This window comes from Stegostoma tigrinum, chromosome 7, assembly GCF_030684315.1.
Source record: "Stegostoma tigrinum isolate sSteTig4 chromosome 7, sSteTig4.hap1, whole genome shotgun sequence".
Taxonomy (NCBI): Eukaryota; Metazoa; Chordata; class Chondrichthyes; order Orectolobiformes; family Stegostomatidae; genus Stegostoma; species Stegostoma tigrinum.
Genome location: NC_081360.1, coordinates 12,546,766 through 12,560,251, shown reverse-complemented (window position 1 = coordinate 12,560,251; position 13,486 = coordinate 12,546,766). Strand labels below are relative to the sequence as shown.

Sequence of the window (13,486 nt, the reverse complement as noted above, 5' to 3'; positions counted from 1 at the left end):
AGCTTTCGTACTCCTGACAGTATCTGTCAAGGTTCACCTCTGCCAGCTAAAGTCATTTGCAATGCCACAAGGCAGGGGGTGGGGGGGGGAAACATGCTGGGAGAAAATTCTTCTGGAACTGGAGCGCAGAGTAAATCTCACCCTTGCGTGATGAGTTAGGCCCAAGGGAAGGAAACAAAAACTGCTCATGTTTTGCAGCTCAAAACAAGGTTTTGTGATCCTCTTTTGCTGGCCCCCTTTGCATTTCCTGTTTCTTGCATTGACACATTCCCTGGAAAGCAATCGGATGTCTTTGTCAACAACCATTTTATTTTTCTGAGTTGGGGGGGGTGGGGGAGTTTCTGGGGGAGGAAATTTTAAAAGCCAAAAAGAAGTCAATAGGTGAGCAATCAAAGCCATTGCACAGTACAAATTTAATCACACGCAACACAATTTAAATCTAATTCAGGTCACAACTCATTGACAGTACACAGTTTGTTATATACACGCACGCACAGTCCACGGACACATTGCAAGGGGCACACTTAACTGGCCAGCAAAAGCTTGCTCTCGGCGCTAAAAACCGTGCTCGTCACCTCTTCGAAACTTCAAAACGGCTGAATGCGTTCATGTTGACTCGGGCATCCTTTCACTGTTCCCTGGCAGCCTTACGACCTCCCAGACGTGGAGTTGTCTGGCCCCCGAGCCATGTGCCAGCAAACGGGCCACATTGGCCCTTCTGTAGGCAGCATGTCTCTTACCAGCTAGTGAAGGAGACCTAGTACCTCAGCCTGGCTTGAATGTGCAATGCAGTAAACCGCCTGGTATTGTCACATCTCATTGACCTTGTGTCCTCTCAGAGTTTCGCCACATCACATGATTTGCTGCAGTGGTCACATGATTAGAGAATACAGTCGAAATGTTTAAAAGGAACAGTCTGTCGTCCTTGAATGTATGCTGGCCGAATCCTCGTTTAAAATAGACACACACACACACACAAAGTCTTACTACATACTTATAAGAATAATAGCTGTTTCCATCCTCTGTAAATGATCATCTGAAGATAGCCCTGCTTAAGCTTTTTTCTTTCAAAAACTCGAATCCTCTCTATATTAAAACAAATCGTGAAAAATTTCAGGATCCCAAGGGCGGGGGAAGGGACTCATTGAAATCAAGAGAAGCCATGGTATCTCAATTCTATTTTTTAAAAAGGACATTTATCAGAATATATGCGAAAAAAAGTTGTGTCAAGGGGCTTCATTTCAGGAGCTACTCAAGTTGAAGCATGGCCAGGGTGACTTGAAGTGCTGAGGATAGTTCAGCATCAGAGACAACACAAACACACAGTGTACGATTTAACACGACGACACTCTGTTGCATTTAGAAATGGGAATTAGCTACATTTCCTCGGAGTGACTGGGGAGGCAGCTGCTCTAATCCAGCTACTCTCAGTTGCTATTAGGGCGAGCGTTAAGGGCGGACAGCGGGAGGATTTAACACGGGATCGTTTTCAGCGCCGCTGCTGCCGCTCGATTGCAAATTCACACGATCGCGGCGAGCAGCCTTTCCACGGAGGAACCCTATGGTCACTCAACTCCTTCCCCAGCCTCGGGCTAAAATCGCGAGTTACTGTGTCGAGCGGAGGGGTTGGGGGGGGGGGGGCGCGGGGAGAAGAGATAAAACAACCCGCGAAGTTGCACACGCCACAGACGAGTCAAGTAAAAAAAATCAAAGCAGAAAGCAATGCCTGGAACAGGATGGAGGGACAGCGAGCTCTCTGGCTGCGGCACATGATAGCCTAGGAAGTCCGTGTTATCTTTGTACCAAACTCCTGTATAGTGTCAGTAGCAGCGAGGAGTGGTGAGGAACGGCCAGAGGCAGGGACAGCTGCAGGGTGGCGGCCGAGGAGGGGGGAGAGGGAAGGGCGGAGGGGGGCAAACAGAGAGGGCGAGACAGAGTCAGGAAATATGGAGGTTGTAAGAGATAGATAATATGGAGTGGGGCAGCCACAAAATGCTCCAGAGCAGCTCAGGGTCTGGGGAGGGGACTGTAGCTGAAGCGAATGGAAAGCACTAACTTTCTCACAGGCCTGAATCCAGTCTTTTCACTTGAATTAAACCTGACCCTTTTGGGGTCCAGAAAAAAAGTGTTGGGAAACTCCTCTCTCTCTTTCTGGACTGAGCTCCTGCGACACACCCGGAAGTACGGGGGTGGGTGGTTATTATTCTACGGAACAGGTGCTGTCTCAATGCAAGCCGTGTTTTTTTTTTGAAACGCTACTTCACGGTCAATTCATGCTAACGGTGTTTAAAACGCGGTGACGGGGAGATCGGTCCAAGCGGCCGCCTTTTTCTTTTAAGTCTCGCTCCTGCTGTTGAACTCAGAAACCAGACTCGACGCTTAGACTGCGCCTGTTGACGTGCTCGACCTTGCCCGTGATGTAGTTATCGAAGCGGGTCTGGTACTTGGCCAACATCTTCAGGAGGGGCCGTACCCTCAGCCACCACTGCTCCTTTGGCATGCGGTGCCTGTCAAGGACACAGAGAATTCAGGAGTTAAACCTCTTTGCAGCAGCAACATTGCAGCGGGCAAACTCCACTCCCAGAAGTTGGGAGCAAACGCAGAGTTTTCCATCTGATCAGCGGAAGCACATTGACTTCCCTCGTCAACCTCCATCGCCACCTCTGCCCACCAGCGCCCTCTGTTGGATACGCTCGGGAGGAGATACAGGCTTCAGAGGGCCCGGGGAGAAACAGTGACAGGTCAGTTCTGCTAACAAACGCGTGTTTGCTCGCCGCAAAACAAAAACAAAAACAGTGGGGCCGTAACGCCACGGATGAACAAGCGGATGCTGTTTGGATAACGCGAGCTTTCTGCTGTTCTGGCGTAGCGGTTTTCTGAAGCAGGGTCCAGACCCGAAAGCGTTTCCTGCTCCTCTCATGCTGCCTGGCCTGCTGTGTTCATCCAGCTCTACGCCTTGCTACATGCTCTATCTTCCCTAAAACGTGTTCTGCTACGGTGATTTTTTTTTAAAAAGCTCGAGGTCACACCAGAACGCAACTAGGGTGTTATAGGAGAACCACCTGTCGGAGGACAGCTTGATGGATGTGGACATACGCGAGATGCTTGCTAGGGCCGTTTTCCTGAAAAAGAGGAGATTGGAGAACCGTGCCCGAAACCACAGGGATCTGGACAGCAGAAACGGGGAGAGGTTGTTCCCTCGGCAGGAAGGCAGAGAGGAAGAGGACGTGGATTTCAGGAGAAAGGCCATAAAGGCGACGTGAGACAAAATGTTTTTTTGCGCAGTGTGGGGGCAGCATCTGGGTGTGACAGAGACAGACCATTTCATGGATTTCAACAGGGATCTGAACAATTACCTGAAGAGGAGTAGTATTTGCAGGACAATGGGGGAGAAAGGGCTGGGGAGTGGGACCAGCAGAGTTGCTCTCACAGAGAGCTGGCCTGGTTCCAACAGGACTAACTGCTTCCCAGTGCATTGTAACCATCCTCTGATGGTATGCTGGAATAGATGGAGAGAATTTATTTCTTCTGCCCGATGATTCCAGAGTAAGACTGAAGGGAGCTCATAGTGAAGTCAGGAGGCAGTTCTTGTTAGGGCAGTGGAACAGTTGAGAACTCTCTCCTAGAAAAGTTACTGAAGTTCTCTCTTGTTGGGTAGGAGTACTAAAGGGATGTGGACCCAAAGTGAATACTTGGCACGAGAACAGATTGGCCAGTAGCTAATGGAAAGAGAGTCCTTCTCTCACATTCAGTGTCTTCTTCATCAACATCCAATGCAGAGTTGGGGTTCAGAAATGGACAGTCTGGTCCAATCATATCTCCACATGCTGTCACACTGCGATGCTGCACCCATTTGTGCTTTAGGGAGGGCAATTCCAAATTCTGGTGCTTCCAGGGTGGCGGGCCTGGCTCAACAAATGTGGGCAGCACTGCTGTAAGCCCCATTGTAGTCTATGCCGTGAACGTGTCTTGTACAGCAGGACTGTGGGGGGGGGGGGGGTCCACATTTCTGGTGACTTCCACTAGCTGCGATGAACAATGAAGCCAGTGGGGTCCATTGTGCTTTCTAGGCATTTTTGAGCACCACACATTAATTTTGCTTCACAGCCATGCCCTCAGCTTCCTTGGCCCAGAGTTCTGGAATTCCCTCCTAGATAATCTCCTCTCCTCCTTTGAAGGCACTCCTTAAAATGTAGCTCTTAGCCTTTTTACCCCAGCCTTTCATTAGGCCTAAGGTAAAATCTGTGTTATCTGTCACACTCAGGGGAATGGTGGGGGCCAGTTATGTTACTCCAGACACAAGACAAAGCTTTGAAGAGTGGAGAGGAAGCTCGTGAATAGTCAACTGTCCCACAACAGTAGGGCATCACAATAAAATCCCTACAACTGGAAGGATGACTTAGCAGCTTTTTAAAAGAAAAATGAACAAGTTCTGACTTTACTGATCATGGTATACTGCTGAGAGAAACAATCATTTAGACAAAATAACCAAAACTGACTTAACAATTTCAACATAAACTATATCTGCAGATTACAACCTACTGCTTTCATTATTAGTTTTTTTCCTTTGGATAAACAAATTATCTGAGCAGAAAACATAACTGGCTCTCTTTAAGGAAAAGAACAAACTGTCAGAAATTCTGGTTATTAGAGAATATCAGTTTGTATGATGTCAGATCGTGCAAACTTTACTGTATGCAGAGTGGCATGAAATTTTGTCCAGTTAGACTCCTGTGAAAATACTAAATAAAAAACCAGAAGAACTGCGGATACTGTAAATCAGCAAAAACAAAACAGAAGTTGCTGGAAAAACCCAGCAGGTCTGGCAGCATCTGTGAAGAACAAAAAAATCAGAGTTAACGTTTCAGGTCTCGTGACCCTTCCCCAGAACCGGTTCTGAAGGGTCATTGGGCCTGAAACGTTAACTCTGATTTTTTTCTCTTCATGGATGCTGCCAGACCTGCTGGGCTTTTCCAGCAACTTCTGTTAACTTTCTTTGGATGTTTATAGAAACACAAATCAATTGCTTGGGAGAAAAAATGTCAGTGTATGGATTAGGAGGGTGATGAGGAAAGTGTAAAAAAAAACACAACAATCTGTGGTTACTGCAGTCCTTTCTATCACCAGCTGGCATTTCCTCGTTTTAGGTGGTCTGGTTCTGGAGAGGGGTACTGCTTGATACTTCCATTGTGTTAATACCCAAATTCCCTCCACTATCTCCTTCCACTTGTACTTACTCAAAATCCGTCTCTGCCTTCAGCTCGGTCACAGGTCGGAAGACCAAGGCCTTCCTGTTCATTCCCAGGACACAGGCTGTCTCAGGAGAGTTGGCGAAGACTTGTCCTATCCAAGGAAAGGATTAGAGGGAGGACAGTGAGAATGGACATACTTTCGAGAGGCTCGAACCCCATATTCGACATGAACATCCAGCAATCCCATGGCCCCTGCCCTGCCACTGTCCTCAGCTAAATCTTTCCCTTAACTGGGACCAGATCTTTCCACAGATCGGGAGGGCTGCACTCCCCAGATGATGTAGCGAAGTAGTCAAACTAACTTTAAAAACCATCAGGAGCTCCTCACAGCTTCCCTCATGCTACAAAAGGGGCTGCCTGGCATGATGGGCCTCCTCTCTCAGCCCATGCATGTCTGGTTAGGGGTATTCCACCTGGAACACCTCACTCACTGGGTTGCGAGCGAAGGATTCTTTATCCCCTCTTCCCCCGCCCCCAACCCAACCTCAGGAGTCTCCTCAGTGATCGGTTTGGTTCCAGGTCTGCCCAGAGCAGCTCTCCCTGGCTTCGCCGACCAACTCGCTGGAGGTTCCCTGGCCCTGCTCTAACTCTCTCTCTCTCTCTCTCTCAGCACCGCACAAGGCCTGGAGCTCACCTTTCCTGTAGCACTCCAGGAGTTTCTCCGTCAGCCACTGCACAGCCTTGACGCCCAGCTTCGTCCCAAAGTTCCTGTCGAAGGGTGTCGGTGAACCGCCCTGAAAACGGAGAAGAGGTGAAGTAAACAGAGGCGAACATTTCGATACAAGAGTGACAGGCGGCCATGCGTCGCCAGGCCTAACGGTCTCTGCTTTAACTCTGTCCGCCACCAGCCCTACAAATGATGGGCGGGCAGGGATAAGAGTTAAAAATCAGAGAATAAAAAAAGTGTTCCCACTGTCAACCTGTGGCTGTCCTGGTCATTGCAACATTAGGACCAGTCAGTCATTCAGATCCTGGAGCTGGTTCCAGCAACTGTGGGACAGGGGTCTTGTTAACGCAAAGGAACCTCGCTACTGGATAGCGTCACTAACATAGCAAAGGGCCATTAATTGCCCGGTGCCCTGGAGCAGAATCTCAGTGACCGGATCCTGCTGGGCAGATGCGATTGCTGGAAGTTAAGGAATCTCTTCAGACGGAACTCCCGTCGAAGCAGGGGCATGGGCTCAAAACCAGCCCACCCAGCTGCCTCAGCCCGGGGCTCCCGTTGAACGTATTGCAAACGCCCCACCCCACCTCCCACAGCACCCTGACAGAAGCTGCCAGTCACCACCTTCCTGCCTGTAAAAGGGCAGGTCATGCATCTGGCTCGGATCTGGGACAGAGTGCTGTACCACAGCAGACTCTGGGCATTTAGTCAGTTGGTGGAGATCTTCCCCAACGCCGCTGATGTTTCTCTACTTATAGAGACATGCTGCATGGGAATAGGCCCTTCGGTCCAACCAAATCATGCCGACTATGTTCCCAAACTAAACTAGTCCCGCCTGTGTTTGGCCCATATCCCTCCTTTCCTATTCATGAACTCATCCAAACATTGTAACTGTACCCGAATCCATCACTTTCTTTGGCAGTTCATTCCACACACAAACCACTCCCTGTGTAAAGAGAAAAATTGCCGCTCGTGTCCTTTTTGAAATGTCTCTCCTCTCACCTTAAAAACATTCCTCCTAGCCTTGCGCTCCCCTTGCCTAGGGAAAGGACTCATGTCATTCACCTTATCTACGCCCCTCGTGACTTTTTTTAAAACCTCAATAAGACCACCCCTCAAACTCCTACGCTCCAGTCAACAAAAAAAAACCCAGCTTTTTTTTAAAATATCTCAAACCCTCCATTCCTGGCAATACCCTGGTAAATCTTTTCTGAACCCTTTCCAAATTTAATAATATCCTTGCTCAAGGATGGCGACCAAAACTGCACACGGTACGCCTTAAGAGGCCTCACCAACGTCCTGTTCGACCTCCACACGATGTCCCAACTTCTACACTCAAAAGGTCGGAGCAATAAAAACAAGCGTGCGAGACGCCTTCTTAACCACGCTGCTTATCTGGACCCAGACAGTGAGTTATGTTGCTGAGCCATTAGTTGAAACCATTTGCCTTTGAGGAGTCACCTACCTGCTGCATATGGCCCAGCACATTGGTGCGACAGTCAAACACACCCTTTCCCTCAGCAGAGTACAGGTTGTACAAGAACTCAGTGGTGTAATATTGGTGACACTTCTCGTTTCTGCAGGAAAAGGAATGGAATGAAAATTCACATAAATGTCTTTTTTCTAAAGAGAGCAAACATTGACCTCCCAGTTCTACGTTCACCTTTCCTAAAGCAATATGGTGGACTCCTCTTGCCCTCCTCCTATATCCCCTCTAGTCCCACCCACAGGGCTAAGATAGGCAGCTCACCAGGAGGTAATTCACAAGCCCAGTGTGTCAGAGCACTGACTGGCTCGAGCTCCCAGTTTAACCATGTTGACGAATGGTATAATCCATACGACAGAGGGCCCTGCTACCTCGTCAGTGACAGTTACAATGCGGAGGTGTAGGTGTGTGTCAGAGAGGTGGGGGAACACAGTCAGTATGTGCACAGAAACAAGAACAGGAGGCCATTCAGTCTCTCTAGCTTGTTCCATGGTTCAGATCATGGTAAGTCCATTTAGCCGATCTGGCGCCATTAAACTCAAGACAGCTTGCCAGCATCAACCCGTGTCTTCAATATTTCCAAGTGCCCATCAGCAGCTCCGACCCCCAGCTTGGAGGCATTTGCACCTCTGCAGGGGAGGGGGGGGTGCTGCTGGGTTCAGTAAAAAGTGGAATCTCTTCAGGGCTAAGGGGACAGCACTTTGACAGGGGGCACAGCAGATCGGTTGCAGAGAGAGAGAGAGAGAGAGAGAGAGGGTGTGTGTGATGGTCCTGCCTCCGAGGGAGGTGAACGTTTTGAGTCCAAAGCCACAATTCCACGTACTGGGGAGGATTCCTGAAGTAATTGCTGGCAGAGGAGGTGCCAATGTCTCCCCCGTTCCAGGGAATAATCTTGCTTCTGTGCAGCCTACTGCCTGGTGACGTGTAAATGACAATTTCGGCTGCCCTTTACCATGCAGGATGTACCAGAGCGAACTTGGACCCAATGGCTATGGGGAAACCCAAAGGGGCAGCAGAGACTTCTCAGCCTTGCTTGCAGTCCACCAGAGGCTAAGTAACATGGAAGGTCAAAAGAATCCTAGCGAAAACCAATGGGGGGGGGGGGGTGAGGAATCAAAACACACACACAGTAAAAGCAATCTGGTGCGAGAGACTGGAGTGAGGCACTATGCAATGGCGAAGCATCAGGACAAGAGAGACCCTGGATGGTGCCAAGCGAGTGGATTTTATTTTTTAATAAATGAGGAATAAAGGGTGGCAGTGTTAGAAGTCGAAACATTGGCTCATTTTAGACAGAACAGAGGATGCGGAGGACCACGACTGGGGTGGGGATAGGATGAGCAGCCTGGATGTTTCTCACCCCCTACAATTCAGTCAGTGTTAAAAAGACTGCCAGTGAAAATCAGCTCTGGGGGACCATTGGTAGCTGTGTCAAAGAAAGGAAACAGCTCACCGAACCCCAGGCATTTCTAACAGGGATCGGAACGGCTTTCGAAAAGTCCACTCTCCTTTCATCTAAACGCTAATAAAACAGGAGCGGCACTTAACTAAACAGAAGGCACAAATCCGACACTCAGCGAGAAAGAAAAAAACACACTAAATTCCCCTCCAGCAAGTTATTCACGAGGCTTAACAGATACAAAGGACTCATTGCCCAGAAAGAAACTCAGCAGCACCTTCTAGTGGTCAGCACGAGAATGTCACCACTGCTGCTTTCAATGTGTTAGCTCAGAGGCTGGGAGCACAGCACTCTGTTCGGAGAGACCAAAGTACCTTTGCTAGTCTCACAATGCCCCGTTTAATGCTGGGGAACACCGGATCTTAGGTAGCACTGAGAAGGATGAAAGTAGGCTACTTCTTCGCCCTGTCTGGGAAGATGGGCAGAGGGGAAAAAAAACTTCCCTTTTCTAAAAATAAAGACCAAATGTCCTGGTCCACAAAGCAAGACGACAGACCTGCATCTGTCACAATGTCAGCTCATGGGTAAGCAGTCACTGAAGCTATAACATAAGGAGCACGGCACACAATTTGCATTCAGCAATCCTTCTTAAACAATAACATGATCACAGCTCAGGGATGGGGGCCAGGGGTTGATGACACCAAGGAGAACTTCCTTGATCTTCCTCAAAAGCATCCATGTAGGATCTTTTACGTCCACCCAAGGAGGATTGCAGGGATTCAGTTTAACAGAAGATCAAAATGAAAACAAGGAACTGGAGTAGGCTATTCAGCCTATTAAGCCTGCACTATCAGACAATCGTGGCTGATCGGATTGTGGCCTTCTCCACTTTATAGCCCAACCCGCCCCTTCCCAATTTCCCTTTCACAAAACCACGTTGACTTTGCCCAATTAAATTAACAGTTTCTAAATGTCCTGCTGCTCGAATCCATTACTGAGGAGCAAGTATTCTCCTAATGGAAGATGTCAAACCAATTGATTTAGTTTCCTGCTTCCTGTAATCTTATTTTCTTGAATAGAGGTACTACATGTGTTAGCTTTCACAGTCTGTCGGAGCTTTCCCAGAATCTAGGACACTTTGGAAGATTAGAGTCAACACACTCACTGACTCTGCAGCCACTTCCAAGGTGGTCCTTAGTCCAAGTACATTTCCTACTACTTTTTCTGGTGTGATGGATTGTTTACTTTTTCTCCCCTCAAGAATAATTAGGAAATTGAGAGGTGATTTCTGGGTCTTCGACAGAAGTAAGGATCATAAATCTGTCATTCCCCCATTATTAATTTCCCTGTTTCACCCCCTTAAAAGGAGTCAACACTTACTTGAGTCCTGATGAAGTGTCAAGACCAGATGTTCCTGCTCCTCAGATGCTGTCTGACCTGCTGTGCCCCTCCAGCTCCACATTTTATCAACACTAATTTTACCTATTTTCTATCCCTTTTACATTTATATGGATGCTTTTATTAGCTGAGTTTTTATTTCTAACTTTATTCCACTCATTCTCAAATTTCATCCTCTTTATGACGTAATTATTTTTTGTTGGTTTCTAAAATGTTCCCAATTTTCTATAGCATGGCTATTTTTAGCAGCATTGTACAACGTCTTTTTCAATTTGATATGAACCATAAATTTCTTAGTTAGCTGGGTCATGATGTAACATTTGTACAGTATCTATTTTAACGAGGAATATTTCTGTCAAGAGTTCTAAAGTATCTCTTTAAATTCCTGCAAATGCTTCACTACCGTATTATTTATTTTCCAGTTCTACATTAACCAGCTTCATACCCCTGTAATTGCCTCAATGGGTCTGATACCAGTGATTTAGACCCAAAGTTCTCACCCTTAAACTCAATGTGAAGATCCATGATGTTACTATTTGAAGGATCCTTTACAACAGTGACATGAGTCAATCCTGTCTCATTACACATTACCAGGTCTAAAATATTGTACTCCCTAGTTGGTTCTGGAGTGTATCCCAAGCACACATTATGAACTCGTCCTCCAGACTGTTCTTGCCAATCTACAAGATGACTAAAATGTCCCCTTACCTGAGAGATGACATCTTATAGTGCAGCACTTGCTCATCCTGGAATGCAAGCCTCAGGAGTGGCATTTGAACTCTTAACCCTCGAACTCCAGAGGCAAGACAGCTACCCACTGAGCCAATGGCTGTCACCCAAGGTGACCAGGCAGCAGACAGGCACATGTGTGCACTGGCCTTACCACTGACGCCCCATGTTCCTCTGTGGCTTTCCCAGGAAGACCCTACCTCAAGACAAGCCCTCGCTGGATGGTCGTCTTCATCTTCCCAGTTAGATGCTCCACATTGGCCTGCAGATATGAAGCAACGCGTCAGAAACAATATATTCTTCTCCCTGAAGGTGGCTTTAGCAGAGCAACTTGGGAGCAGCTGCTTCTACTGAGGAAGGGCACAGATTTAATGTAATTGGCAGAAGGACCGGAGGCCGAACATGGAGAATTTCCCCTTTACAAAAATGTAGCAACTCGTTATGATCCAGAGCACACTGCTGGAAAACAAGGGGGAAGAAGAAAGGCAGACAGACAGAGAGAGAGAGAGAGAGAGAGAGAGAGGTGGGGGTTGGTGAAGAGAGAGGAGACCAAGGGAGGTAGGGGATAAAGAGAGGAAGGGTAAGGGAAAGGGCAATAGGTTTGGGGATGGCGACAGTGGTGGAGGTGAAAAAGGCATGCCCCCAACCAAAATGTTGGACCAGACCCCTTTTGCCCCCACCACCAAACCCAGATTTTGCATCTCATGAACCCACCGTCAAGTCATGAATGTTAATGGGGTCTTCGTAGATGTAGGCAGCATCAGCCCCGACAGCTAACGCTGTTGCCGAGGCCAGGTAGCCACAGTAACCTCCCATGGTCTCCACGATGAAGACTCGGCGCTTGGTTCCCGATGCGGACTGCTTAATGCGGTCACAGGTCTGCCAAGGGACAAGTAAAACGTGAGTAACCCGAGAGGTCAAGTCGCCCAGCCCAGAGAATCTGCAGATCTCAGACTGACCCAGCTTTCTGCAGTGACCCAAACCTTCTCTGGCCAGACCTGCTCCAAACCTAAAACTAGCTCACCCTCCTGGTCACTCTAAACAACATTTAACCTGGTTTTGCCTAACAGTGGGCCTCAACTTCCTAAATCCCTCCGATCCAGACCTCGATTCCCCTGGTCCCTGTGAGCCCAGGCCCCTCTGACCCCAGAGGTGAGGCGATGGTCTAAGGTGGTATTAATCGCTGGACTGTTAATCCAGAGACCCACATAACGTTCTGGGGCCGTGGGTTCGAATCCTGCCTCAGCAGATGGTGGAATTTGAATTCAATAAAAAAAAAAAAGAGAGTCTGGAATTAAGAGTACAATGATGACCATGAATCCATTGCTGGAAAAACCTATCTGGTTCCCTAATGTTCTTTTGGGAAGGAAACCGCCATCCTTATCAGGCTTGACCTACGTGTGACTCCAGACCCATGGCAATGTGGTTAACTCTGAGCTGCCCTCTGAGCAATTTGGGATGGGCAATAAATGCTGCCTGGCCAGTGACGCCCTCATCCCATTAATGAATAAATAAAAAACCTGATCTGACTGATGGCTGTGGAGCTGAACAACCCACCACATCCCCCCCAAACTCTGACCTACTTCCATAGCTGCATTGACTGCGGTATCACAGCCAAGGCTGAAGTCAGTGCCTGGCACGTTGTTGCTGATGGTTGCCGGGATGACGCACATGGGGATGCAGAGCTCTTCGTAGCGTTCCCGCCCCTCGGTCAGCTGCAAGGCCGCCACGAACGCCTGGTGAGGAACGAGAAACAGGCGTCGCTTCACTTCACTTTTACCTCAGACAAACACACTGACCAATTCCTGAAAGAAACTGCAAAGCGCAGAGAGGTCTGGACACTGGGCAGGAGAAGGCCAAAAGCGGTGAAAACAGCAGGGATCATGGACATCGGAAACACCAAACTTTTTTTAAAATTATTTAAAAAGAAAACCAAAACAGCCTGTGGCTTTTAGGTAGACGTGTCAGCGTGATAGTGCCTTGGAATGAAGGCAATCCTGCTAGGGAAAGTGTGATGGGTCTCGGTTTTTGCAGGGTGACACATGGGAAGGTCCTTTAGGACAAAACACTTGAAAACCTCTGAACCTGACAGTCAGTGTTGTACTTGATAATAGCCTCAGGGCTGTACTGCACGTGCCAGGCCAGCCAGTACACCCTGGTTGTCAGATTGGGAACTTGAACATGCTGCTGCTGACTCTGCAAGGATCTAAGTTACGCCCCACTGCGCCTCCCCTGTGACAACCTAACAGACCTCCTGCTTCAGATGAATGTTACCTGCTCCGTGGGTTGTTCCAAATTGTTACAATGCCAGCAAGAGAAAAATATAGGATGTCCATTCTGGTCATCATGGCTCCAGTACCAGGTTACAGCAACAGGTGGTGAGGCTGAGCAATGCTCTGTACCACTCCTTGCCTGGCAGCTCAACAAAGCAAATGTCTGAGATGGGGAGATGGGAAGAGTTGGCCAGAGCTGCAGGGGGCAGTGGGTGGGGGGGTGGCGGAGATGAGGAGGAGGAATGACAGGAGCTTCCCCGACTTGCCGATCATGCGGAATGTCTC

At 48.4% G+C, this 13,486-nt stretch overlaps 1 protein-coding gene across 1 annotated transcript in view; it reads right to left on the bottom strand.

Moving 5' to 3' along the window:
- Positions 1-382: 382 nt before the first annotated feature.
- Positions 383-13,486, bottom strand: part of LOC125454055 (ATP-dependent 6-phosphofructokinase, liver type-like) — a 55,357-nt gene continuing 42,253 nt past the window's right edge. The window contains exons 16-22 of the mRNA XM_048534333.2: positions 12,512-12,664; positions 11,643-11,807; positions 11,129-11,190; positions 7,382-7,493; positions 5,887-5,986; positions 5,238-5,343; positions 383-2,507 (exon numbers count right to left, since the gene is read on the bottom strand). Of these exons, the coding sequence (XP_048390290.1) occupies positions 2,360-2,507; positions 5,238-5,343; positions 5,887-5,986; positions 7,382-7,493; positions 11,129-11,190; positions 11,643-11,807; positions 12,512-12,664 (846 nt within the window). The 3' untranslated portion in view covers positions 383-2,359. The remainder of the gene's footprint in view (positions 2,508-5,237; positions 5,344-5,886; positions 5,987-7,381; positions 7,494-11,128; positions 11,191-11,642; positions 11,808-12,511; positions 12,665-13,486) is intronic.